This window comes from Squalius cephalus, assembly GCF_949319135.1.
Source record: "Squalius cephalus genome assembly, chromosome: 7".
NCBI classification, from domain to species: Eukaryota; Metazoa; Chordata; class Actinopteri; order Cypriniformes; family Leuciscidae; genus Squalius; species Squalius cephalus.
In genome coordinates this window covers 5,219,393-5,247,331 of record NC_137128.1, presented here as the reverse complement: position 1 = coordinate 5,247,331, position 27,939 = coordinate 5,219,393, and the positions used below count along the sequence as shown (strand labels likewise).

At 39.2% G+C, this 27,939-nt stretch overlaps 1 protein-coding gene across 1 annotated transcript; it reads left to right on the top strand.

The window, feature by feature from the left end:
* The first annotated feature begins 581 nt into the window (after positions 1 to 581).
* Positions 582 to 8,337, top strand: LOC307161776 (uncharacterized protein). The gene is made up of 5 exons (XM_079876720.1): positions 582 to 801; positions 7,100 to 7,219; positions 7,364 to 7,505; positions 7,707 to 7,821; positions 7,945 to 8,337. Exons 1-5 carry the CDS (start codon positions 726 to 728, stop codon positions 8,080 to 8,082), a joined length of 591 nt encoding a protein of 196 aa, XP_079732846.1. The 5' UTR covers positions 582 to 725; the 3' UTR covers positions 8,083 to 8,337.
* The last annotated feature ends 19,602 nt before the right edge of the window (positions 8,338 to 27,939 follow it).

Below are 27,939 nucleotides of genomic sequence, written 5' to 3'. Positions count from 1 at the left end.
AAGTAAGAAATTTACTTTTGCTATGGTTTAATAAATGTCTATGGATATCTTCCCAAAAAAAAAAAAAAATTGGCGGATTTTTTTTTTCTATATAGTGTTGATATGGCAACTAGTAAATAAACAAAGTTCCGTCATCCAAGTATGTGCGGAAATATTTAAAACAAGCGTGTTACAACTAACCCCGCGTTAGGTTGTGCCCCGCGCTCCCCTATCCACCTTATTCTGCTCTAAACAATGGGCGCTGCCATAACGACGACTCCGGTTCCATTCTTCCGGTTCGTAGCGCTTGACCTGTACTAGTAGCGAGAGAAGTTCAGTTTTAACGCTAACCACTCTAAACGTTTACTTTATTATCGGACATGGGCATTATCTCCTTTTTATCTTGTGCTCGAAACACTCAGTGTCTAAAATGTTTGAAATCTTCTTTGAATTGTTAAAACAAATAACAACAGCACATGAGGAGCATGAAGTCATTCTCTCGCTGCTAGTACAGGTCAAGCGCTACGAACGGAAGTAGGCAACCGGAGTCGTCGTCATGGCAGCGCGCATTGTTTAGACTGAGCAGAATAAGGTGGATATCTATGCGTACATATAACGTCCTTCGCGTCACGTGGGCAGTGGTTATTCGACACCAGACACGTCGATCGTCTTCTTTCACTGTTTTATTTTGTCTAATCAAACAAACAACACTTAATTTCTGACAGACTGTCCACAAACAGTTAGAAATGGGCTCATTTTTTTCGACACCTTTGACTCGACCGCCTTTCATATTCGATCTTCCCGAGTCTAAGCTCAAAGAAGGTAACGTTAAGTCTGACTGAATTAACGGTTGAGTTCAAAATCCTATTGAGGAGACCAGGGCTGGTTGTCACTTTTTTCCGTCAAGTGTTTCTTTCCGTCAAGTGTACTGTAAAGATTTCTTATGTTTATTCATTATTTTAAGCTGGCAGGTTTTTCCAACGTGTTGTTCTTATTTGTAGTTAAATTACATGAAATTGGCTAGCTAATCTCAACAGACAACGTTACAGTTGTCAGTTAAGTAAGGGTTAATGCCCGACGAGGTGTCCATTGTCAGGTATTAAAGGGACACCAGGCAACTCTTGAGTGTTTTTTCTCTACGAAGCTCCCCCTAGTGTCTGGTAGTAAATGCTTTCATACACTCTGTCGTAAAAACGAACTGTTGTCACCCCACCCCCCTCGCCACGAGCAACCCAGCTGAGCAGAGGAACCGGCTATTTCAAAACCAGTTATGTCTACCGAGGCAAGTAAAGCAATACTTTCTTTCCAACTGATGGCGATTTTTTTAATTTTATTGTGTTGTCATGCATACTAGTATTTTTACCGGGAACGAACGATATGAACGAGGCGAACTGCTTTCGTGTTTGTTTGTTTTTGGGAGAGTGGGCATGAGCATAAAATATATATATATATCGGAGGCTAATATTTGTCTAAAGTTATATTAGCAAGGTCTATAAGTTCATCTGGTAGAATGATGGTTTACCTTTGCTTGTCTAAGAAAACATCCAAATGTTTTTTCTAGCTCGATCATGATATGTGCAACATGTTTATTGCCTATTATCAGACGCGTTGACTTAGTGACATAAAATAAAAGTGTAAGTTACACAAATAAAACCGACAGAGGAACGGCCACACAACTACAGAAATCAAACGTGTTTGCTATGACAATGCCTAACATCAAAGTGATAGTATCTAGCGTAACGTTACTAGTAAGCCCGTAACAGACAGCGATCATAATAAAAAAACTTTACAGACAATAGCAAACATCCTGAGGTCACAATTACTTGAAATTTAAATATTAAACACAGTTTATTCCAAAGATACTTACAAGTGCAACAGCAATAAGGCCAGGTCAACATCTGTTTTGCAGGCTTCTGTTTCTCTCAGTTCTCACCATTCTGAAAAAGCCGGTCCGATATATTTACTGGAGTCTGACTTATTGCTCGGTCAGTCTCCCGTTTCCTCTTTCGTTGGTCCTCCGACAAAGATTTCCTAGCTTTCTGCTTCTTTTTTACAGGCTCAGCCTCAGCCATAACTAAATCTATCGTTGCCCTTTGCTTAGCTAGCTGGTGCTTGAATGGGGGCGTGTACGTGTGCAGTGCCGTCAAGCAATTCGTTACATCGCGAGACCTGATATCACGCGATACTTCCTGACACCGACCCGCCGGCCCAAAGTTGCAAGTGAGTTTTTTCCGCTCTCGGGCACCAGGGGGGTGCGAAACCACCACCATTCAACCCGAAATAAGTAATATAACCATTCCACTGACTCCGAAGCTGTTCAGTTAAGGTTAAAAAGTTACCTAGAGCCCCTTTAACGTTAATGAACGCGGAGAGGACGGTTGCCTCCGCCGAAGTCAATTAATACCTGACAATGGACACCTCGAAGGGCATTAACACCATGGTCACTTGCCAAATAACACATTTTTAAAACATTAGTTTATATTTTAATTAGTTTTTACAATCGAAATCTAAAGTTTTTACAAACAATAACTTGGTTTCCATGGTTACGCCTGACGGTTTATTTACTAGGTGTCCTCTATCACTTTTTAATGGACACCCTGCAGCCAATCAGAATCGAGTATTCACCCAGACCATGGTATAGAGCTGGTAAGTCCCGCCCATCCGTAAAACCCCAAGTGGACCTCTAGGTTGAAAAATCGTCAATGCAAGTGAATGGGAGAAAATAATTATTTTCTGGTCCCGTTTGAATTGTGCCATGAATGTGAACATATGTTGTCTGTGAATTTTATATATAATTTTTCATGTTACGAGTTTGACAGTATATGGTATGATTCTTCGGCTAGCAGTTGTGGAAAAGATATAACGAGAAAGACTACATGTCGCCTATGTGACCCCATAAAGTTGACTTACCCGTTGTTTTCGCCAACCTCAACGATTGTGTCCTCTCCCTGAAAGAAGGCGGTGAAGTGCACCAAAGACACAGCCATGTTTAGCGGGATCCGTGAGCTAGTGTCCGTGTGCGAGTGGTGGTGATGTTTCAAACGCGTCGAAAGCAGCGAAGAGTTGTAGTCCACAAAGTGCTCACACACAAAGTCTAACCGTATCAAACTTCTACCCGCTAAATTGTAGCATTCTTTACACGAAAAGTTATATAAAAAATTCACAGACAACATATGTTCACATTCATGGCACAATTCAAACGGGACCAGAAAATAATTATTTTCTCCCATTCACTTGCATTGACGATTTTTCAACCTAGAGGTCCAGCGGGGTTAGCGGAAGGGGCGGGACTTACCAGCTCTATAACCAGAGCCATAGAGAGCCTAAGTCCCTCCCCTTCCGGTCGACCACCATGGGACCTTAGTTCGGAAAAATATTGTATGGTAGTCAATGGCGAGAGACAACAAATATTTTGATCTCGTTTGAATTGTGCCCTGAATTACACATATGATGTTTGTCAATTTAAAAGATACATTTTAAAGTCAAGAAAGTCGCAGCTTGATGTAAAACTGTTGAGGTATAAGACTGTGAAAACACGTAATTACAAAGACTACAAACCCAGAAGGCGCACATGCGACGTCATACCTTTTCTCTCAATGAATGAAGCTAACTTTACTGAAGCTAACGTCTGTCATTTTTTCTATAGTCTTACATTATAATCGTAACGTTACGCCGTCATGCCTGAGTGTTTTGAGCCAGAATACACACATACGAGCAACGGATCTTGTGACGTACATAGTGCGAGACGAGAGATGTAGTTCATTGAGCGATTTTCACATAAAACTAAACGTTACTCTTCTGTTTTATGACAAACTGCGACTTTCTTGACTTTCATAATTACCTTTTAAATTGACAAACATCATATGTGTAGTTCAGGGCACAGTTCAGACGGAATAAAAAGATAAGTTATCTCTCGCCATTGACTACCATACATATTTTTTCCGAACTAAGGTCCCATGAGCCGGAAGCGGAGGGGCGGGACTTAGGCTCTCTATAGAGAGAGAGAGTTGCGACAACGGAAGTTCGAAATGCTTAGTTGTCACGTGATTCGCGTAGACCTCAGATAGTTCCAGGAAGTGCTTCGGTGCCAATTCAAATCTATGATTCAAATCGATGGAGTTAGAGAGCAGAACTTTGATTTTTGGTAGTTTGTAGTCAATAAATTAATTGATTTACAATATGTATATAATACACTGATATGTGAATGTAGTATGTGTTTGTAGTTACAGCCATGTTATTTTTAAAAGATAAAAATCTGCTAGTATTTAATGTTTATAGTGGTCAACCAGCGTTGCCTGCCGTTTGTGAACATATTTCTGGCTACGTACGTTACCTTGGTTAAAGACCGTGTTGCAGTTGTTTTGAAGTATTTCATTTAGGTTCGCGTTTAAAGTCTGTAGAGAGAATGGTGTCGTCTTGGCGGCCCCTAATTTAGTAACAAATGATCGTTGCGACGGAAGCGAATCAATCATAACTAATTTCAGCTGGAAAATAACTTTATTAAAGAACCGCTGTAAAGCCAAAACAATCTCTGTTACCTTAAATTATACGTTTATCTCTGTAAAGCTGCTTTGAAACAATCTACATTGTTAAAAGCGCTATATAAATGAAGATGACTTGACTTGACTATTTTTTGTTCTAGAATGTTATTTAAAGGTATCCCGTAATGTTCACTATGGTTTCACAAGGACAGAGACTTGCAGGGAACAGGTTGCAAACAAGTAAAATGTAGAATTTAATTAGCCTAAGTGAAATTTCATTAATCTTAATGTTTACAATGCTTATGCACCCCATGCGCTTATTACTATATAAATTAATACATAATATATTAATATATAATATATTACATTTTCAAACAAAACATGATTATACACACACACATTATTTCCTTTTAACATAATTTGATAAATTCATGACCTACATCACTTCAATCTATAAAACCTATTTAGTTTAAATTAATTTTTAGTACATTTAAATAATACATATTTTAGGTTTTCTTATCTTAAACCCCCAAAAATACCAGGTTGTGCAACTGTCCGCACAAATGAACAGTCTAAAAAACTATTTAAAATGGTGTCTTAAGAATAAAAAATTAAAAACGAAATTCTATGGCATCATTTGAACCTTTCATATAAACAAAGTTTATAAAGTTTAAAAATTTAAGCAGTTTTAAAGCTGTTGAGATAATTGAAAAACTTTTGTCCAGCAATTTGCATGTCAGGGTGGCACAACTGCAAATATGGTTATTTTATTATAGTAATTACAGTATACATGATAATGCATCATCTAGAGGAGTCTTAATGATGAGTGAAAAGGGTTGTAGATCTCTCTCTAATACTGGCAAAAACTGCTTTCAAGTATGGGTAGGTTGGTACACTTTCCATGTCAGGTGAATTTAAACACTTAGAAATGTGTACAGCTGAAACTTGTTTAGATTTCAAAAAGTCAAAGTTCATGACTCAAAAATATACATTACATCAGTTTTAATATATATACTTTTGCATTGATTTAGCACAATGGGATTTATAAATGTCTAATAAACTGCACGTCAAGCATGTCGTCTGTCATTTCCTCTGTCAGTGGTTCTCAACTCCAGTCCTCGGGACCCGCTGCTCTGCACATTTTGTATGTCTCCCTTATATAACACACCTGAATCAGATCATCAGCTCGTTAAGAGAGACTCCATGAACTGAACTGAGTGTGTCAGATACGAGAGACATACAAAATGTGCAGAGCAGCGGGTCCCGAGGACTGGAGTTGAGAACCACTGCTCTCTGTTGTTCTTGTAGTGTCTGACACACAGAGAGGAGAAAATATGCTGAAACTGAAGGTGAGGTTACAGCGTCAGTGCAGGGAGTCTTCAGGATCCACTGAATCCCCTTTGTGCTTCTTGTGTTGAATGTGATAAAGGAGACAAAAACGGGACAAATTATATAGTAGTATATATTACATGTTGTGGTATTTAGTATTATTCCCCATTTAGTCTAGTGTGATTTGTTTTTTTAAATGGCTTGCTGCTTTTAAGAATTGTTTTTAATCTCACAAATAAACTTCCATTTCCCTTTCCCATCAATCCAAAAATCAGCTGAGCTGAAACATAATATAGACAGGTAGCTTACAGAAACACAATGCCTAAAAAACTCCACCCATACGTTTTTGTTACTCAAATATGCAATCTAAAATAAGGATTTTTTTTTTGTTTTGTTATTGCACATTTAATGAGGAATGAAATGATATTCTCATTTTATCACTTCCACATATCACACTCCCCAATGTTATATTTAACCCCTGTTTAGAAGCCTTTCCCTCTTATTACACAACAAATGATAAAAAATGCATTAATATAACGGTTTTAACCATTAATAGGCTGTTCGTGGTTTGTTATGCGCTACTAACTTTACCCAATGACCTATCTTTTATCTGATAACGTCCCCTAAAACTACTAATTTAGAGAGCAATAGTCAACTAGCATGGTTTAATACACAAGTTAATTTGATTCAGATGTACTGATAATATACAATCTTATTCTTTAAACGTCTTACCTTTTAAAAGTGCATCACAAACGGTCTGTTCTACCGCGCTGCTGCTGCTTCCGGGAACTATCGAGAGGCTCCACGAGCCGCCATGCTGTAAAAAAAGCGTTCCATTGTAGTCAATGGAGTTGTGGCAACTCTCTCTCTCTATGGCTCTGGGTATAACGTTAGCCAGTTAACGTTAGCCTACAGCAGGTTAGTGTAAAGCTAGAGCAGAACTGTTGAGGAAATGAGCGACAGATATTTATTTTGTTTATTTGATTTAAACTGACTTGCTAAATCAAGCTAGGTAGGATGGCACATTATTTAAATGGATAATGTTAGTTCACCAAAAATAAAAATTAACCCATGATTTACTCATCCTCAAGCTACACACCTAACGTTATGTATGCAAGTCATACACCTAGGAGGATGGCTTGAGGGCGAGTATATCATGGGTTAATTTTCATTTTTGGTGAACTATCCCTTTGTTTAAGCTGGGTGACTTGTGTGGTTTTGCGCAGGATACTGCAGCCCGGAGGAATAGCCTATGGCACTTCATGACTTGTAGTAACGTTACGTTGATGTTTTCGATCTGTGTATTGCAGCTGCAGAAGAAGAAGAAGAGGATCATCTTTTTGCAGAATGTCATGCCGCTAATTTGGCCAATTGTGAAAACATGTATCGGCAGAATGCTCGCTCCAAAGTGGAAGAGGAGAAGTTTAATGGTATAAGTTGGCCTGTCACAATTTCTGAAACATGAGACATTTTTGCCTAACACTTTCTGTTTTAGAAAGAGCAGAAGTATGTCTGAATCCGCTGTCAGTGTCCATAGGTACAGGCGTAATGTCCATGATTCACATGTTTTTCAGAGTATAGACGCAGCTGGAAGGAAGTGGTTGAGAAGTTGAAGGAGAAATACCCCCAGTGGACTTCTGAAGACATCTCCAACCTCAGATTTCATTTTGAGCATTTTGCCGAGGAATTTGGGTATCTCCTCCACTTCTGTATCCTGTAAGTGAACACTTGCTTTCAGTACCCAAAGCTAGCTTTGCAAAGCTAAACTCAGATTGTAACAAACACTCTTTCAGCTCTAGGTGGCAGCACTCTCTGACTCCATCCCACACAATAATAGATCAGATTATTGTAATAAAATAAGTATTAATAATCTCTTATTCTCTCTTGTTTACGGTCCCGACATGAACTCTGGGACAGCAATGAGATGCTCGACTTCTTTCAGCATGACTCTTCTCCTGAGCAGCGCAGAGCGATGTTTGACTCGGTAGACACTCATCATTATGGCGCCATCAACTTTGAGGAGTATCTTCAGGTTATAAATAATACCTCGAATTATGAGTTTTTGCAGAATTCTTTAACATCTATGTCCGTTTGTCTTCATCAAGAAGTCTTTAGCAGATGTTTGATTTTCACTCGTCGTCTCTCTCTCTTTTAGCTGATGAACAATGTGGTATTTGCGTCACCTGTGCCCGCGGCTGCTTGGTTTGACGAGGACAGAGATGAGATTCTGACACTGTGCTATGAAGTATCACAAGCTGACCCCTTCACACAGATGTGCTATGGTTTGTTCTAGACCACAAGGATTGCTTTGTACAGTAATGGTTGTCATCTGTGTTCTGTTTACTCTTTTTTTTTAAGTATCACATATAGAAATGTTGTTTTGTTTACCTCAGTTTTTAATGCTTTTTTCAGTATTGCTGTTTAAGACTGAATTATACATTCTGTGTGATAGAGTGTAGAAAACAAGAGTTTCATTGTTAAGGATGACTAGTCAAAAAAGAAGTAAAAGTATGATGTATGAGGATAAACGTGTAATTAAAATAATCTGCCGTCATATTCTTGTTTAAATGCTTATTTATTTGCGAACGCTTTATGGGGTGTGTGTATGTGTGTGTGTGTGTGTGTGTGTGGGGGGGTGGTTCTGGGGTTTGTGTTTTTCAGTCCAACCGTGGTGAGGCGCTGAGATCTGCTGTCTGTCAGTTTAGCTCACTTGGACCTTTAGAAAAAATATCAATTCAAGTCAGTGTTATTTTGGCCATCATTAAACATCAAATCAATAAGAGTCTGTGACACCATAATATGTTACCTTGAATGATGCAATGGTACATTTGCCACAAATATGAGGTGACTTAAATGTCACACACTCCTCAGCGCTGCTTTCACCCACTGATCCTCAACGCTCACACACACCTTCTTCTTGGTGAAGAAAGATTAAGAGATTAGATTTTTGCAGACCAATGATAGCAAAACAGTTTTATTTTCTTCTGAAGGTGCTGCAAGTCATGCCTACACACGTTCACATCACTCAACTCATGTAAATAATTTATGCAATTTCAGATTTTTTATAAGCTGCCTTCAACTCTATTTATACATTGTACACTAGCTGAATAAAAACTATTTCTTTTTAAAAGTAGAGTTCATTAACTTGATTAAAACTTGACAGTAAAGACATTTTACAATGTTACAAAATATTTCTAATTCAAATAATTTGTAACTTTATCAAAACTTTATCAATTATCTTTTAAAAATGTTTTATTCTGTGGCGGAAACAAGCTTCCATACCTCCTGGCCTCTTCCTCCCATCCATCCTCCCTGACGTGTACCGTTACGGTAGGGCCGGCCCAGCTATCGGTAGGCGCCGGCGGTGCCGCGGTAGTCTACCTGAGAAAACGTTTTTGCAAAAGACGGACTATGGACCCAACCAACTCTATAGGAGGGGAGGGGAGAACTCCCTCACATGGTACAACCCATGCAGAGGCTGCGCGCTGCGGTGTCAGAATGTGGAACGTGTGTAGCCTAATGTAACTAACGTGACAAATGTGAAATAAAAAAATAAAATAAAAAATCCTCGACCGGCCCAAAAGTGAAGCGGCCCACCGGGAATTCTCCCGATTACCCACCCCGGGCCTGGAGTAATGGCTTCATTTTAAATGGATAATTTTTCACATTATTACTGATTTTTTTGATCACAAATGCAATTTTGGTGTGATTAAGAGACTTTCAAAAACTATTAAATCTAAATGAACTCAAACTTTTGAACAACGGTGTATTACATAGTACATTTAATGTTTATTCATAGATTGTAATCATAATTATTTTTCAAATAAATCAACTTAAATAGAGTGAAAAGTTGATTTAAAAACTTAAAATAATAATACTTTGTTACATTTATATAGCACTTTTCTCGATACTCAAAGCGCATTATGGTGTTGATGGCCGCAGCAGCGCCTGAGCCGCCGCATGTACAACTCGTTCTCCAGCATGATCTGAGAAAGACTCAAATACCTTATTTTACAAATTATTTGTATTGTTTAAAATTAGTGACCAAGAAATAATGCTGAATCTCAATCATACAGTATAAGCACTACCACATTACATTGATCAAAAGTGATAGTAAGTACTAAAATATTTTTTATTTCAAATAAATGCTGTTCTTTTGAACTTTACATTTAACAAAGAACCTTAAAAAAATATTTCCACAATTTTCTCCAAAAATATTAAGCGGTCTTCAATACATCAAATCATCATATTAGAATGAGTTCTGAAGGATCACACTGAAGACTGGAGTAATGATGCTGTAAAATCTGGTTTGCCATTACAGAAACCTATTTATTTAAAATTTTAATAATATTTCAAACCATTGCGGTTTTTTTCAACTATTTTTTAATCAAATAATTGCAGTGAGCATTAGTGAAAGATCTTTCACGTTATAATAACACCCACTTTTAACATCTTTAAAATATTTTATTATTATTATTATTATTATTAAATAAAGCCACAGATTTTTCAGTGTACCAGACTGTATGTCCTGTGTATTTTGGGTTTTTTTGTATTTGTATTTTTGTGTGCCCTCATATTAAAATGTATGGTTACATTAACACCTATTTTGGTGTAACCACATTGTGTGGGTAAGTCAAGTCAAGTCATCTTCATTTATATAGCGCTTTTAACAATGTAGATTGTTTCAAAGCAGCTTTACAGAGATAAACGTATAATTTAAGGTAACAGAGATTGTTTTGGCTTTATAGCGGTTCTTTAATAAAGTTATTTTCCAGCTAAAGTTAGTTATGATTGATTCGCTTCCATCGCAACAATCATTTGTTATTAAATTAGGGGCCGCCAAGACGACACCATTCTCTCTACACAGACTTTAAAAGCGATCCTGTGAGAAACACTGATGGCGTTCACATGCGCATTAAGAACGGGTTCTATAGTTATGTGCGTTTGAATATATGTGCGCAGGTTTGTAATTCCCTACAAGCCAAGCCTAAACAAAGTACTGGTGTTTCCTTATAATTTTGATACAGAATTTTATTTTATCAATTCGGGGTAGATACGCAAATTGAGTTTCCCAACAACGCTTTATCTGTAGAGTGGTAAAGGGATCCTCCATAGGGAGAGACTAGTTGGCACTTCAGCACTGCGTTGTCATCGGGTCCAGGCGAAGGGCCTTCGTCAGATCTGGGAACGGCCTGGATCCGGCAGGCTGCGGGAAAACCTTCACCATACCTAGAGATTGGCATGGTTTTATTTCAGTTAGCCTAATAGCTGGTTTGATTTGCATTGAGAGATGATCTTATGGAAAGTACTCCATGCCAATCTCTAGGTATGGTGAAGGCTATGTGATGATGTGGGGCTATTTTAATTCCAAAGGCCAAGGGAACTTTATCAGGATGCATAGTATCCTAAAAAAAAAAAAAAAAAAAAAATACTTAAAAATAAAAATCTGCCTGCCTCTATGGGAATTTAACATAGGGGTGTCCAAACTTATGCACCCTGTATTTTAAGCAAGAACATTTATTTATTTACGATACATTATTCATTCACAAAGAAAATTGGTGTCCTTAAAGGTTGGATTTTTCCTAATTTTTTTTAATTAAGGCATTAAGTTCAATTTCCAAAAGATGATTTTTTATTCCTCTTTTTAGTCAACTTTAGCATGGGTGTCTAAACTTATGCATAGCACTGTATATTTTTTAAGATGGAAAAATGCGGTTTTACAGATACTAGACACGTGACTTTAAAATGAAAGATTGGTATCAAAGAGCACACCCAGGATCCTAACCGACGACGAAGACTTGACAGAGCAGCCATCAAGTGTTAGACAGTATTCTAGATTATTACGTGAGGAAGTGTTTTGTCCAATAATTGACACTTCGCTAAGCCCCGCCCTCCTTAGTTACTGTTGCTACGCCTGTCAAGCTTTCGCGCCTGGCACGTCTATTACAGTATGCACTGGTTTCAGACATTCCTAAGGAGATAATTAGTCATTTTTGGCGAACAGGTGAAAATATGAGAGAGCAAGACTGCAGTATGCATTCAAGGGCTATATCCACGACATAATATGCAAACGATTAGAGAATAATTTTATCAAAATTGAAGCTAAAGTCTATAACGTTAGGTCCCAGCGCAAGCAGCAGCGCCTCGTACGCTGACCATTCAAATGAGAAACACACAAATTGAGGAACAGCTGTTCATGCACAGCAGGGTAAGTGAAATGTGAAAATATTTTAATATTTACAAAACAAACAGCTTATCTACAGTCATGGTCAAAATTGATGGCACCCCTGATAAATATGATAAAAAATGGCTGTAAAAAATAAATCTGCATCGTTTATCCTTTTGATCTTTCCTTCAAATAATTCGCAAAAATCTAACCTTTCATTGAAGTAAAATAATTTAAATTGGGGGGTAAATCACATTATGAAATAAATGTTTTTCTCCAAAACACGCTGGCCATAATTGTTGGCACCCCTAGAATTTTTTATGAGAAAAATATCTCTGAAGTATATTCCCATTAATATTTACATTAAGCACACCAGGGTGACTAAGAACATGAAATTGTCCAGCTATGACTTCTTGTTTCACAGGAGTTTAAATATGAGGAATACACAAAGGCCAAATTCCCTGAATCATCCATCACAATGAGTAAAACCAAAGAATATAGTTCTGATGTGCAGCAAAAGATTGTTGAGCTTCACAAAATAGAAAGTGGCTGTAAGAAAATATCTAAAGAATTGAAAATCCCCATTTTGACCATCAGGGCAATAATTAAGAAGTCATAATCAACTAAAGATGTTATGAATCTGCCAGGAAGAGGACGTGTGTCTATATTGTCTTAATGCACGGCGAGGAGGATAGTTTGAGTGGCCAAAGACTCTCCAAGGATCACAGATGGAGAATTGCAGGGATTAGTTGAGTCTTGGGGGTCAGAAAGCCTAAAAAAAAATTATCAAACAACCCCTACATCCCCACATGTTGTTTGGGAGGGTTTCAAGAAAAATCCTCCTCGCTCCTCCAAAAACGAACTCCAGCATATTCAGTTGTCAGACACGACTGGATCTTCAGAAGGGACCGGATTCTGTGGTCAGATGAAACTAAAAAAAGGGTTTTTTGGCAGCAAACCCAGCAGATGTGTTTGGTGCACACAGGGATGAAGAGTACCCCATGCCTACGGTTAAATACACTGCTGGATCTTATATGTTGTGGGCCTATTTATTTGCTGGAGGTCCTGGACATCTTGTTCAGATACATGGTATTATGGATTCTATCAAATATCAACAGATAAAAAATCAAAACCTGACGGCCTCTGCTAGAAATCTTATAATGGGCCGTGGTTGGATCTTCTATCAGGACAACGATCCAAAACAAACATCAAAATCAACACAAAAATGTGTTAGGGAGCACAAAATGAAGCTTCTGCCATGAGCGTCCCAGTCCCCTGACCTGATGAGTGGGCTGAACTGAAGAGAAGAAGCACCAACATGAGCTTGTGAATCGGAAGGATCTGGAGAGATTCTGTGTGGAGGAATGGTCTCTGATCTCTTGTCAGTTATTCTCCAAACTCATCAGGCATTATAGAAGAAGACTCAGAGCTGTTATCTTGGCAAAAGGAGGTTGCAGAAAGTGTTTAATAACAGGATGCCAACAATTATGGCCAGCGTGTTTTGGAGAAAAACATTTACTTTATAATGTGATTTACCCCCACTTTCAATTCTTTTACTTCAATGAAAGGTTAGATTTTTGTGAATTTTTTGAATGAAAGATCAAAAGGATAAACAATGCAGATTTATTTTTTATAGCCATTTATTATCATATTTATCAGGGGTGCCATCAATTTTGACCATGACTGTATATGTATTGTGGAATAAACACAAGACATTAGCCTGACTACTTTGCAATGATAACATTCTCCCGCTTATATTTTTAGCGCGCCAGGCTAACGTTACTGCTCACACATCGGACTAACTTACTGTTATGAACTGATTAAGTTTGCATACCAACCTTTTCCTTGGAGATCTCCAGCAAGCCCCCTGATGTTCCCTCCTTTTACTAACTAACTTTTACTTTTACTAGAACTAACACCGGGAGAGTCGCGATGGGATTGGGGTAACGTTACTGGTTTGGCCGTCGATTAACAAAATGCTGAAATATATTTTTAATAGAGGTGGGCATAGATTAATTTTTTTAATCTAGATTAATCTAGATTAATTTTGAAATTAATCTAGATTAATCTAGATTAAAATGGCTCATTTGAATTCTGACGAAGGCATTCAGAATATGTGTGCTACCCAAATAATGACTATAAAAGTAAGTCTTTGAGAACGGGTTTCTCAAGCCAGGTGGCGCATTAGACCAGGGGCTCATCTCCTGTTTCCAAAATGCATCACAAACTGCTTGAGAAAGCTGTTCTACTCATAGACTGTAAAAGGTTACTACTGTACTGTTACCGTCCGTAGGCAACATTAGGTAGGCCTATGTTATTATCAACTACTATAGGCTATCAATTAGGGATGGGCGATATGGCCTAAAATCTATATTGTGATATACATTGCAGCCTCTTGCGATAACGATTATAATAAAACCATTTCAGAACAGGTTACACAGACCCTGCTAAACAACTGCTAAATGTTTTTTTTTTTTTTTAAAGGGTGTATGTAGTTTTGAGAACATATATCAGACATGGGGACTTGTGACTTGGTGACTTGGACTCGAGTCGACTCGAGTAGCTATTTTTATGACTTGTGACTTGACTTGACAAAAAATAAAATACTTGAGACTTGACTCGGACTTGGAAGTTAAAGACTCGGGACTTGACTTGACTTGAGACACGATGACTTGAATGACTTGAGTGTTAATCACATCATGTTTTCAGTTTGAATATAAAATATATAAATTATTTTTAAAAATAAAGTTGATTACCCAGCTGGAGCGCAGGCTGAGAATAGCGTTGTCATGACTGGATCACGACACTATCATCAGTCGCGCGCGCCCTCTCGTACCTTGCACACCACGCCCACTTAGATCATATCATATCAACATGTCAGCCGGAGGGGTACTGACTCCGAGGGTCATCGCTTTCGGCTTCAAGAATTATTCACAAGATGGCAAAAGACGAACAGCGCTTTGCAAGACATGCAACATTAACATCGCGGACAGCAAGACAGAGCTGCGAACTCACGCATTCACCGTGAGAGACACGCGACACTTTTCACATGCTCTCACGCCACACATTCATTTTCTCACGCACAGAAAAATCGCGACGCAAGAGCAGGTTACATATGATATAAAAAAATCTCAGCTCTCAGATTCTGTCACTTTTATTACGAAATTCAAACAATACGTTTTGGCGCTTGTAAATGTGACGCGACAGATCCCTATAGCGACAGGTGAACCGATCATCTCTAGCTAGTAAATAAACACGAATGAACAATGTTGAAAGATACAGTAGGCTACAACTTACCGAAATGTATATTCCTCATACCAAATATCGACCAATCAATCAAACAAATGGGTCAATAAAACAGCTGGAGAACAATTATGTCACATAACATTTACCCCAGGAAAGCCATTTGATGACCTAGCACGTTAGTTGGCTAGAAAAAAAAGTATTTTTCTAAATATGTGTACTATTACATATTTATTATATTTTTACATATATCATTAAATAAAGTTGTTGTTATTATAATAAAAAAAAACGCATTATATAGCCTATCTCTCTGTATGTTTACAGCATTAGGTGAGTTGTTTTTTTCTTGAGAAAAATGAATGGCTATCTTGTGTAGCCTACCTAATATTTATCCAAATGAGTCAATATTAAATCAGATCACAATAATTGAATTGAATTTAAATAATAAAAAAGCATAGCTTACCAGAAATTGTACTATGTAAACATTGTAACATGTTGTCACTAAACCGAATACAATTCAGTTTAGTTACTAAAATGTTTTTGACAATCACAATACACTTATTGTAAACACAGTTTACGTACAACATTAAACTTCGATACATTTTAAACACTGTTGGCAGAAGTGAAAAATAAATAATTTTATGAAGTTACAATTTTGTTTGATTCCATGGTGTATTTTACTGAACATGAGTATTTACAATGCAAATCCAAATTGTTGTAATTTATTGACAGTTACTTATATCTGGTCTTTTCACTTTATTTAGATCAGATTCTGCAGGTAAAATTACAATAATAAGGTGACTTGACTTGGACTTGACCTACTACAGGACTTGACTTGACTTGACTTGACATAGCCTGTGACTTGACTTGACTTGACTTGCCCAAGAAAAAAATACTTGGGACTTACTTGAGACTTGAAGGTTAAGACTTGAGACTTACTTGAGACTTGCACATGTGTGACTTGGTCCCATCTCTGACATATATTGTGCAAAACTGTAAGTATACAACATAATTTTGCAGATAAATAAAATGTAAGTACACTAGCTGCAGAGACTTAAGTAGGTCTAATGTTTATTATGGCTTGGAGCTTATGAAACCCCAAATTTAAAATTAGAATATTGTCTAACTGATGTCTTTTCAGTTAAAAAGAAACACAACAACGATTCTTAAAATCGGGCGCAGACAGAGATTATGTGCTACACCACTCACTAAGATATATTGGGAATAATACGCGCGCGCTGGTATTCAGTGATATGTTTCGTTTTGAATTTGAGGTGGTAGAACGGATTAGTCACGTTTTAACGTACCGAACTGTGACCCCACACACTCTGTCTATAGTTTGCTGCTGCTCGTTGCACCGATCTTTTTCACCAGCTTTCACTTTCAGCCGTGTTTACTTAAGATGACGACGAATATGCGTTGCAGCCGGGTGTTCCTCGCGGCCGCGGGTAGATTGCGTCATCATAGCTTGTGTAGTATTAGCCAGCTCCCAACGCAACATGGAGAATAGATTAACGGCGATATTTTTTTTATCGCGCGATAAGAGTCTCGCGTTAACCCAGCACGTTAACGCCGATAACGGCCCACCACTAATTTTTAAGTAACATTAAGTTATGTCAGTGAGCCTCCGTCTTGCCTTTAATCACACTGCTTGATCCACGAGCTGGACAATAACTTTATTCTAGAGCTGCTATAAAGCCAAAACACTTTACTTTAATTTCCTTTTATCAATGTAAAGCTGCTTTGGAACAATCTACATTGTTAAAAGCGCTATATAAATGAAGATGACACCCGGCATTTCTCCCTTTGGGTTTTAGGTTTCGGGAAGGGAACAAAATCCACCACCCCGTCCAAACTTTTAGGATACCGGGTATCAGATTTCCACAATCCATACGCACACCGCTTCGGCATGTTTGAATCTCTGTTTTTTCAGAATTTAGTAGTAGGAAAGTACTAGTCATCCAGTTTTTTATATCAGATGTGCATTCCGTTAATTTAGTGAATTGGTAAGTTTCTTCAGGGCGTGCAGAAATATAGAGCTGAGTATCATCAGCACAACAGTGAAAATTAATGCCACGCTTCCTAATGATATCTCCCAAGGGTAACAAGTACAGAGTGAACAGCAACGGTCCTAGTACTGAGCCTTGTGGTACTCCATACTGAACTTGTGATCGATGAGACATCTCTTCATTTACTGCTACAAACTGATAACGGTCAGATAAGTATGATTTAAACCAGTGGTTCCCAACCTTTTTCCTTGGGGCCCCCCCATGTACATATTTAACAATCCCCCCCCCCCCCCCCCCCCCCAATATATATATAAAGAAAAGATATATAAAGAAATGCCAGAGAAATTTCCTTGATTTCATTTTTTTTATTCTTTTTTATATTAAAACTAACATCATAAAGTATGATTTTTTTTTTACTTTGAGCAATTCTGGAGCTATAATTCACTCTTCTTATGAGCATATAAAACAAAACGGCTCCTTGGAAAAAATTAAATGTAATATTGTAGTAGTTATAAACAAAGGTTTATTTTATTTCAGATTAACATTTGAGGGCAGCAATTGTATTCATAATGTAAAAATAAAACTGACGTAATGTTACTTGAAGGCATTATAGCCTACTATTCCTGCCAAACTTCCATGGGTGCAGTTAGTGTTACTACAGTAAATCCATGGTGAATGTTGCGTATCTACCCCGAATTGATAAAATAAAATAAAATTCTGAATCAAAACTATAAGGAAACACCAGTAATTTGTTTAGGCTTGGTTTGTAGGGAATTCCAAACCTGCGCACATATATTCAAACGCACATAACTATTGAACCCATTCTTAATGTGCATGTGAACGCCATCAGCGTTTCTCACAGGTTCGCGTTTAAAGTTTGTGTAGAGAGAATGGTGTCGTCTTGGCGGCCCCTAATTTAATAACAAATGATCGTTGCGACGGAAGCGAATCAATCAAAACTAACTTTAGCTGGAAAATAACTTTATTAAAGAACCGCTATAAAGCCAAAACAATCTTACGTTAAATTATACATTTATCTCTGTAAAGCTGCTTTGAGACAATCTACATTGTTAAAAGCGCTATATAAATGAAGATGACTTGACTTGACTGATCTGTGGACACTGGATAGTTCATGGCACAATGTTTCTTCCAGGTTTCCACGTCAGCGCTGTTTGATCCGTTAATAACAGAGAAATGTGAATGTTTGTCACTAGATCTCGCAGCAATGTTATTACTTCAGTGGCGAATTCAAATGCTTTCTTTACTGGATCTCTTAGCGCTGTGTAACATTAGTGACAGTGTTGCATGATCAAGATCGGCTCGCGCTGCACTGGTCCAAACTGATAAACGGTCCTTCAACCACACAATAGCGAGCAGTTTCGTTCCGCTTGCATTACGTTTGCCATTTGATGTTGGGCAATGTTGTGGTCGCGCCGGCGTCTCTTACATTATGAGTGCGCTTGCCACGCGCAACGCGCCTACATTTGAAATAACAAAATTGTAATTGAAATCGGCATTGTAAGCATATGATTTTTTAAAAACTTTGAAAAAATATTTTTATATAAAATTGTTAGTGGAACATTTTATGCATCTTTATTCACCTCAAAGCAAATCCGCTCCCGTGCCCCCCCCCCCCTGTGAACTCTGGCAGGTTGGGAACCAATGATTTAAACCATGCTAGTTAGGGGTGTAACGGTACGTGTATTCGTACCGGACCATTTCGGTACAGGGCTTTCGATTCGGTGCACGTGTGTACCGAATGACCGAATGCAATATTTTGTGTGCGGAACATAGGTACATTTCCGTGTTTCCACATGAACATATTAAGTGGCGGAAGTCTCCGCGTTCAGCGCAAATCCCGCCCTGCAGCTGATTCCAAAGTTTTACCAGTGTTTTACCCGTCGTCACTGTTACCTAAACCAATAAAATCGACTGCAGGGCGAAAAAAAGCTTTTCCGCTCCGTGTGCGCCGCCGCACTCTCCGTTCCGTGTGTGTGTGTGTGTGTGTGTGTGTGTGTGTGTGTGTGTGTGTGTGTCTGCGCGCTGCGCTCTCTGCTCAATGTTCGAATGTGTTTTCGCTGCGCGTTCTGCTCTGTCGTTAACGGCCCAAACACTCCAATCATGTACCGATCACTCACTGGAAAAGCAAAGTCCGCTCAAATAAGGTGAAATTTCTCAGTAGTAACTTAGATTTCTGTTTGCTGAGCTGGTATAGTCATGCTGGCAACAATGGTAAAATGACCTGCTCTGATCACATGCTCTGGTAATAATAGCCTTGTAGGACTATATTTTATTTTGATAATTAGAAAAAAAATATATATAAAAAAAAATCTTAAATTGATTATGTTGATTGATTACTGAAAAATAATAATACATTGATATATTTATGTTTAATATTATTTTAATATAGGGCTATTTTCTGTTCCTTTTTTTCCCCGGTGTTTCATTTAATTAGGTGATTCTAAGTTTAATTATTGATGATTACAAGCTTGGAGGAATTGCAATTAATTACAGCAAATTGTGCAATTAATTAGTTCTTTTTTTTTTATCGATTCCCAGACTTAATTTTTAAATATGAGCAGGCCTACAAGCTGGGATTGGTAATGCTGCACTGTAATCATAGTTATTTATTTATATTTTTCATTAAATTTATTATGTGATATTGGTTTGAGACTGAGAGTATTTTATTTAGTGGAGAACTTTGCAGCAGTATCTTATTTCTTATTCTTTTTTTTATTTTATATATATTTTATTATATTTTATTAAAAAGTGTTTAAAAAAGTGTAAACAAATTGTTAAAAAAAGTTTATAGTAATAAACAACCTGCAGTTTAATGTTTGCATTTCTTTCCCTTACTGTACCGAAAATAAACCGAACCGTGACTTTAAAACCGAGGTACGTACCGAACCGTGATTTTTGTGTACCGTTACACCCCTAATGCTAATGCAATTCCACTAATGCCAACATAATTTTCAAGTCTATTTAAAAGAATGTTGTGGTCAATAGTGTGAAATGGAGCACTAAGATCGAGTAACACTAATAGAGAGACACAACCACGATTGGATGATAAGAGCAAATCATTTGTGACTCTAACGAGAGCAGTCTCAGTACTATGGTACGGTCTAAATCCTGACTGGAAGTCCTCGCAGATATCATTTCTTTCTAAACAGGAACATAGATGTGAGGATACCGCCTTTTACTAGTATCTTCAACAGAAAAGGCAGATTCGAGATTGGATGGTAATTGACACCTAGAATATCAAAATCGACTGCTGGCGGTAGATCCTTTTCCTATTTAGCACCAAAACTCTGGAACAGTCTTCCTAACATTGTCCGGGAAGCAGACACACTCTGTCAGTTCAAAGCTAGACTAAAGACACATCTCTTTGACCTAGCATACACAGGTCATTCACGCGTCACTCACCGGCGAAAGGAAAAAAGAGTGTTTTCAGTCCCGCCTAGGCCGGACTGACCTCAATTTCTCACACATTTCTCAGTTCCCTGAGTCAGGCGACTGGAAATATCAATATTGCAGCAAACGAGCCTGTTATAATACAAGCACGCCTGCAAACAAACGTCGAAGAACGTGCTTAGTGCTTCGGGGTAGATACGCGTTCAGCACTGCGTTGTCATCATGTCCAGGCGCAGGTCCTTCATTGGATCTGGATACGGCCTGGATCCGGCAGGCTGCGGGAAAACCTTGGGATAAACAAAGACACTAAAATTAGCGTAGACGCCATTCTTCTCATGATGTAACAAGTACATCATGATTTATGGGAAGTGTTCCCGGTTCCGGCTGACCAAATCTATGCAGCCTAACATTGAATTATAGAAGTCTATAATGTATTATGTGAATGCTAGGTCAAAGAGATGTCTTTAATCTTGCTTTCAACTGACAGAGTGTGTCTGCTTCCCGGAAAATGGTAGGAAGACTGTTCCAGAGTTTTGGTGCTAAATAGGAAAAGGATCTACCGCCAGCAGTCGATTTTGATATTCTAGGTATTATCAACTGGCCGGAATTTTGAGATCGCAATAGACGTGAAGGACTATAATGCGTTAAGAGCTCGCTCAAGTACTGCGGAGCTAAACCATTTAGTGCTTTGTAAGTGATCAGCAATATTAAAAAATTTATACGATGTTTAATAGGGAGCCAATGCAGTTTTGACAGAACCGGGCTAATATGGTCATACTTCCTGGTTCTGGTAAGAACTCGAGCTGCTGCGTTTTGGACCAGCTGTAGTTTGTTTATTAAGCGTGCAGAGCAACCACCCAGTAGAGCATTACAATAATCTAGCCTTGATGTCATGAACGCATGGACTAATTGAGCATATGACGTAATTTAGATATTTTTAAGATGGAAAAACGCGGTTTTACAGATACTAGACACGTGACTTTCAAATGAAAGATTGGTATTAAAGAGCACACCCAGGTTCCTAACCGACGACGAAGACTTAACAGAGCAGCCATCAAGTGTTAGACAGTATTCTAGGTTATTACGTGAGGAAGTTTTTTGTCCAATAATTAGAAACTCTGTTTTTTCAGAATTTAGTAGTAGGAAAGTACTAGTCATCCAGTTTTTTATATCCGCTGTGCATTCCGTTAATTTTGTGAATTGATAAGTTTCTTCAGGGCGTGCAGAAATATAGAGCTGAGTATCATCAGCATAACAGTGAAAGCTAATGCCGTGTTTCCTAATGATATCTCCTAATGGTAGCATGTACAGAGTGAACAGCAGCGGTCCTAGTACTGAGCCTTGTGGTACGCCATACTGAACTTGTGATCGATGAGACATCTCTTCATTTACTGCTACAAACTGATAACGATCAGATAAGTATGATTTAAACCATGCTAGTGCAATTCCACTAATGCCAACATAATTTTCGAGTCTATTTAAAAGAATGTTGTGGTCAATGGTGTCAAATGCAGCACTAAGATCGAGTAACACTAATAGAGAGACACAACCACGATCGGATAAGAGCAAATCATTTCTGACTCTAACGAGAGCAGTCTCAGTACTATGGTACGGTCTAAATCCTGACTGGAAGTCCTCGCAGATATCATTTCTTTCTAAACAGGAACATAGATGTGAGGATACCGCCTTTTACTAGTATCTTCAACAGAAAAGGCAGATTCGAGATTGGATGGTAATTGACACCTAGAATATCAAAATCGACTGCTGGCGGTAGATCCTTTTCCTATTTAGCACCAAAACTCTGGAACAGTCTTCCTAACATTTTCCGGGAAGCAGACACACTCTGTCAATTCAAAGCCAGATTAAAGACACATCTCTTTGACCTAGCATACACATAATACATTATAGACTTCTATAATTCAATGTTAGGCTGCATAGATTTGGTCAGCCAGAACCGGGAACACTTCCCATAAATCCTGATGTACTCGTTACATTATGAGAAGAATGGCGTCTACGCTAATTTTAGTGTCTGTGTTTATCCCAAGGTTTTCCCGCAGCCTGCCGGATCCAGGCCGTATCCAGATCCGATGAAGGACCTGCGCCTGGACATGATGACAACGCAGTCCAGAACGCGTATCTACCCCGAAGTGACAAAATAAAATAAAATTCTGTATCAAAATTTATAAGGAAACACCAGTACTTTGTTTAGGCTTGGTTTGTAGGGAATTCCAAACCTGCGCACATATATTCAAACGCACATAACTATAGAACCAATTCTTAATGCGCATGTGAACGCCATCAGCGTTTCTCACAGGATCGCGTTTAAAGTCTGTGTAGAGGGAATGGTGTCGTCTTAGCGGCCCCTAATTTAATAACAAATAATCGTTGCGACGGAAGCAAATCAATCAAAACTAACTTTAGCTGGAAAATAACTTTATTAAAGAACCGCTATAAAGCCAAAACGATCTTACCTTAAATTATACGTTTATCTCTGTAAAGCTGCTTTGAAACAATCTACATTGTTAAAAGCGCTATATAAATGAAGATGACTTGACTCACTCATAAAGACGGTCTTTGTCTCCATCTAATGGTGAAATAATGTGTGTAGCTTCTGTTGCTGTTCACGGTCAGGGACTATTTCTTCCAGCGGAAGGAAGGCTTTTAGTGATTTTACTTCATGAAAGTTGCATAGATACATTTTTTTTGGCTTTAATATATTAAATTTTGTGTGGTAACCGTTTTATAAAAGCAATAAGGTACGAGAGGCTAGTGCTGTATCGTGACTCCGCTTCGTGTCGGGCCGAACAACGCCCTTCAGCCGTACAGCACAGCCTCTACTACCTTATTGCTAACTTATAGCAACTCTTAATTTATAAGCACTGAGAGTTTCCTTCAAAACTCTGCTGTTACTGTAGTCACACCTAGGCTTCCATGTTGAAGCACATCAGCAGGGCACTTACAGACGGCTGGGATTACCATATAGTCTTACAGAAACACATTGAACTCTTACTTGAACTTGTAGAACTGAATCTTTCCTGTACCTCAAACAGTAGAGCGTTGGCGCTTGCAACGCCAAGGTCATGGGTTCGACTCTCAGGGAAAACAAGAACTGATAAGAATGTAAAAATCTGTACCTTGAAATGCAATGTAAGTCGCTTTGGATAAAAGCGTCTGCAAAATGCATAAATGTAAATGAATCGGCTTGATGATGTAGTCCCTTCTCCATCTACACACAGACAGTGTCTGGAGAACAGATCAAGACATTACCACTGCTCTAATAAAGTGGAACTTCTTCACATAGCTTACCGGATTGTATTTCATTACTGTACACGGAAAGGAAAATATAACATATTTGCAATATTCTCTGCTAATAATATTCATGACCTTCATACAGTATTCAAGACACTTACTTCTCGGTCTGTTTCTGTTGGGCTCGCTCCATCTCCCCTTTCTTCCATTTCTCCATGTCTCCCTCAGACACCAACACTAGACACCACCAACACCAACACTAGACACCAACACCAACACCAACAACAACAACAACAGGACACAAGACAACAACAACAACACATACTCTGTGCAAAATGTGTGCATGGTTTACCTGGCGCCTCTCTGAGGACTGATGAGACGTCTTCTTCCGCTTCGGCTAGTCCCTCTGCAAAGACACTTTACTTCACTTATGAAGTGAGGCTCATCTCTTTCAACACGCATGTGAATGATGACACTTCAAACTGAGGAAAAGTACAGAATAATTATACAAACAATCTCCAGCATCAAATTCAACACCTTATGCTCAATAAGGGCACTCAAAATGATCCAGACAGTTTTCTTATATTAGTGAAGATCATAGAATGGTGGTAAAGTTCATGTGAGGTGTATTCTCCCAGCAGGGCTCATGTTGAGCTCGGGCAGAAGCAGCACGTCTGGTGATCGTGCTTCACTCACAAGCTGATATTTTATAGGAAGATAATAATCAACAATACTTTTGCATGCAAATGAAAGTAACTGAAATGTTCACTTCACAGACAAGCCTTCAAACTGTCTGACCTCTGACCTCTGCAAATGTGAGGTTGTTACTCCAGAGCGCCAGCAGAGGGATGGAGAAGGCTCGTGGTTGGCATGTAGGGGTCACAGGGCTGGGTCAGTGTGGAGCTGGGCTGGGGAAGACCTGGACTCGGGTCAGACGGCTCTGCAGGGCCAGACCTGCTCCTCCTCACCACCCTAATCTGAACTGCTTTCCCCATATCTGAAATCAACATATCTGGCAATTATTACATAAAGAAAAGTGCAACCCGTACTTCTCATCACAGCCTAAAAGACAGAAACACATCAGTGAGCATGGGATATGTATTTGTTGTCATAGATAGATAGATAGATAGATAGATAGACAGATAGATAGATAGATAGATAGATAGATAGATACACAGATAGATAGAAAGGTTGGCAGATAGATGGATAGATAGATAGATAGATAGATAGATAGATAGATAGATAGGTTGGCAGATAGATAGATAGATAGATAGATAGATAGATAGATAGATAGATAGATAGATAGATAGATAGATAGATAGATAGATAAAGCCGTAATTTATATGTTAATTATAGACCCAATATAGGCTATGAGTAACATTATTCTAGCCGAAATAAACATGAATTTGATTACATGTCGTTTTTGCCTAAATAACTTGCGAGATGTATGAGTAAGCCAAGTCAACAGTGATTACAACAGTGTTTGGTTTCATTTCTTGATGGTCATGTTCTAGATGACTATACTTGGGCTGTTCAGACGTCGATTACACGTTCACTGACAGCCATAACCGTCATGAGTACTTCACTCGGGTCAGTATGAGTGGCCTATGATAAAGCCTAGCTTCAGTGAAGAGTTAACGAGCATACACAACATAACGGTATGCAACAAGCCTTACTGTCTGTCTTAGTGTGGGAAAGTCTTTTTTACAGACTAACTTTGCGTTTAACTAGAAACCAAATCCCCCATTAGCTTCAGACGTAAATACACTTATTAGCGACGTTAGCATGTAAGCTAACTTAACGATAGGCTAATAACGTAATCGCCTATATTACGTTTACAAACACAATTGCAATTCGGTTATCTCATGTCAACACTCGCAACATTTAAACACATTTCATGTCTTAATTCCCTTGTTAACTAATTCATTACAGTTTAAATGCTCGATTTTTATCATTTTAATAGCCTTAACGTTACCTGCTGTAGGCCTAAACATCAAGCGGGAGGTATCGCAGTGTTGCAGCGTCGTCGAGGGCACATCTGGAGGAGGAGTGTGTATGAGTGTGTGTGTGTCCGCTGGCTCGTCGATCTGCTCTTGCTTGGGTCTGCTGGTCCTCTTCAGGCAGCTCTTGAAGGGTGAGGCTGCAGGAGGAGTGTGTATGAGTGTGTGTGTGTGCGCTGGCTCGTCGATCTGCTCTTGCTTGGGTCTGCTGGTCCTCTTCAGACAGCTCTTGAAGGGCGAGGCTGCAGGAGGGCGGGTTGGCAGTCTTAGGACTCGTGTTTTCATCCAGGCCGCAGCTCTTTGCGCGTATCCGGGTCCAGGTTTAACGAGTAGCTCGTCCCGGGTCTTCTGGACCTGTTGCGAATATCGCACCGGGTTGAGCCGCTGTTCCCAGCCGAGCTCCGCAACAGGCCTTAGGTACACATGGTGGTCCACATTATCAGTGTCGCACCAGTGGACACGCTTCACCGGAGCTTCCTCCTGGGACTCGGAGGCCGGCTCCACAACCGCCTCTTCACGGGCCGTCGGGCGGGTCTCCAGCGCCTGGAGAAGGGCTGACCTGAACGAGCGTTTGGGCTTTTTAACCGTGTTCCTCACATACTCACGCCACTCGTTGTGAAAAACGTTAGGCGTGAGGTGGTCATCGTTGCGGGTCAGTGGATGCGGTGGTGGTTTGATGCAACTGTCCAGCGACCCGAAACGGTTCTTGTGATTCTTAAAATCTCGCGAGCCGGGCAGGTCCAGATAGGTCACCTTCTTTGGGTCGGCTGACTTGGATTCGGGCGTCTCCATCCACTCTTTCCATCGCTTCTCGCCCCAGGGGAAAGGGAAGTACCAGGGATTCGGGTTATCATTTGGGCGGTAGTTTAAGGGATTTGAGCTGTCGAAAACGCCTTCTTTCGATGGTGGTAGGGCATTCAAATGACCAAATAAGAAAAGCGGGTCGGGATCAATAAGCTTCAACAAATTAATCGGTTTATCCCGGTCAATCAGTCTCTCTGGATGTACCGGAAAGTCCGGATCTGTCACATATACCGGGGGCGGACGCATAACGTTACCTTATTGCACAAATCACTGGTGGCGCATTCGACCGGCTCGAGTCTGCGCTGTTTATCCTGTGACGTCACAGAGGCCGCGAGAGTCTCAGGAGCGTTGTACTGACGTCACGCGAGCACGAGGGAAACAGCAGAGCAGAATGATGTCCACCGGTCTGTCCAAATCATTCAAACTGACGCCAGCATTAAAAGGGCAGATTTCACTGCGATAGGGATCGTGATGTACTGGGGTATTAGATTAAAACACATTAACCGCCACACTTACTGTGGTATTTGTAACATAGTAACAACACTTAGGCCTACCATGGTTTTACCACAGTAACTGTGTTAGTAACAGTTTTATTTAAGGAAAAGTGTAGTCACCACCTCTTTTAGTGGATTGTTTTTGTATAACCACAGTTTTACTACAAATACCATGGCTAAACTATTGCCAGTGTTGTAAAACCGTTGCTAATTTGTAGTTGGGTCATTCCTGGTCATTTCTAAATACCTCATCATTATCAAACCTAAAAAAATAAATCATGTTTTGTCATGTCAGGTGGTAATCAGCAAGAAATGCCTTCATTTTTAATCCTCTTCCCTATTTTTTCCCCAAGATATGAACGTGACAAGGTTGAGACTAGTGTGACGGTGTTGAATAACAGAAGGGAGACACCGCCTTCAGTTTTAGATTTGTAATGTTCTTGTGCTCCTCTTTCTGGGTCAGCACTTCTGCATGTACATGAGTCTGGTTTTTTTTTGTTTAATCAAATATCGTGCATTTTTTGTTAGGAAAATATTTTCCACAAGAAAGTTACACAAATAAATAGTTACATTGCCAAAACTACACAGACAGACGCATGTTTTCTATCCGACTTATTTGCATTTGAATACGTCAGCGGTGTTTTAAACTTGATTTAGACATGTTTTAAAGCATGACCAACAGGACACCTGAAAATGTCCCCTCTGCGCCGGGCGGCCCCGCTGGTGAGGCCCCTGTTAGATAGGCAGACGAGTACACACACACACACAGTCGCT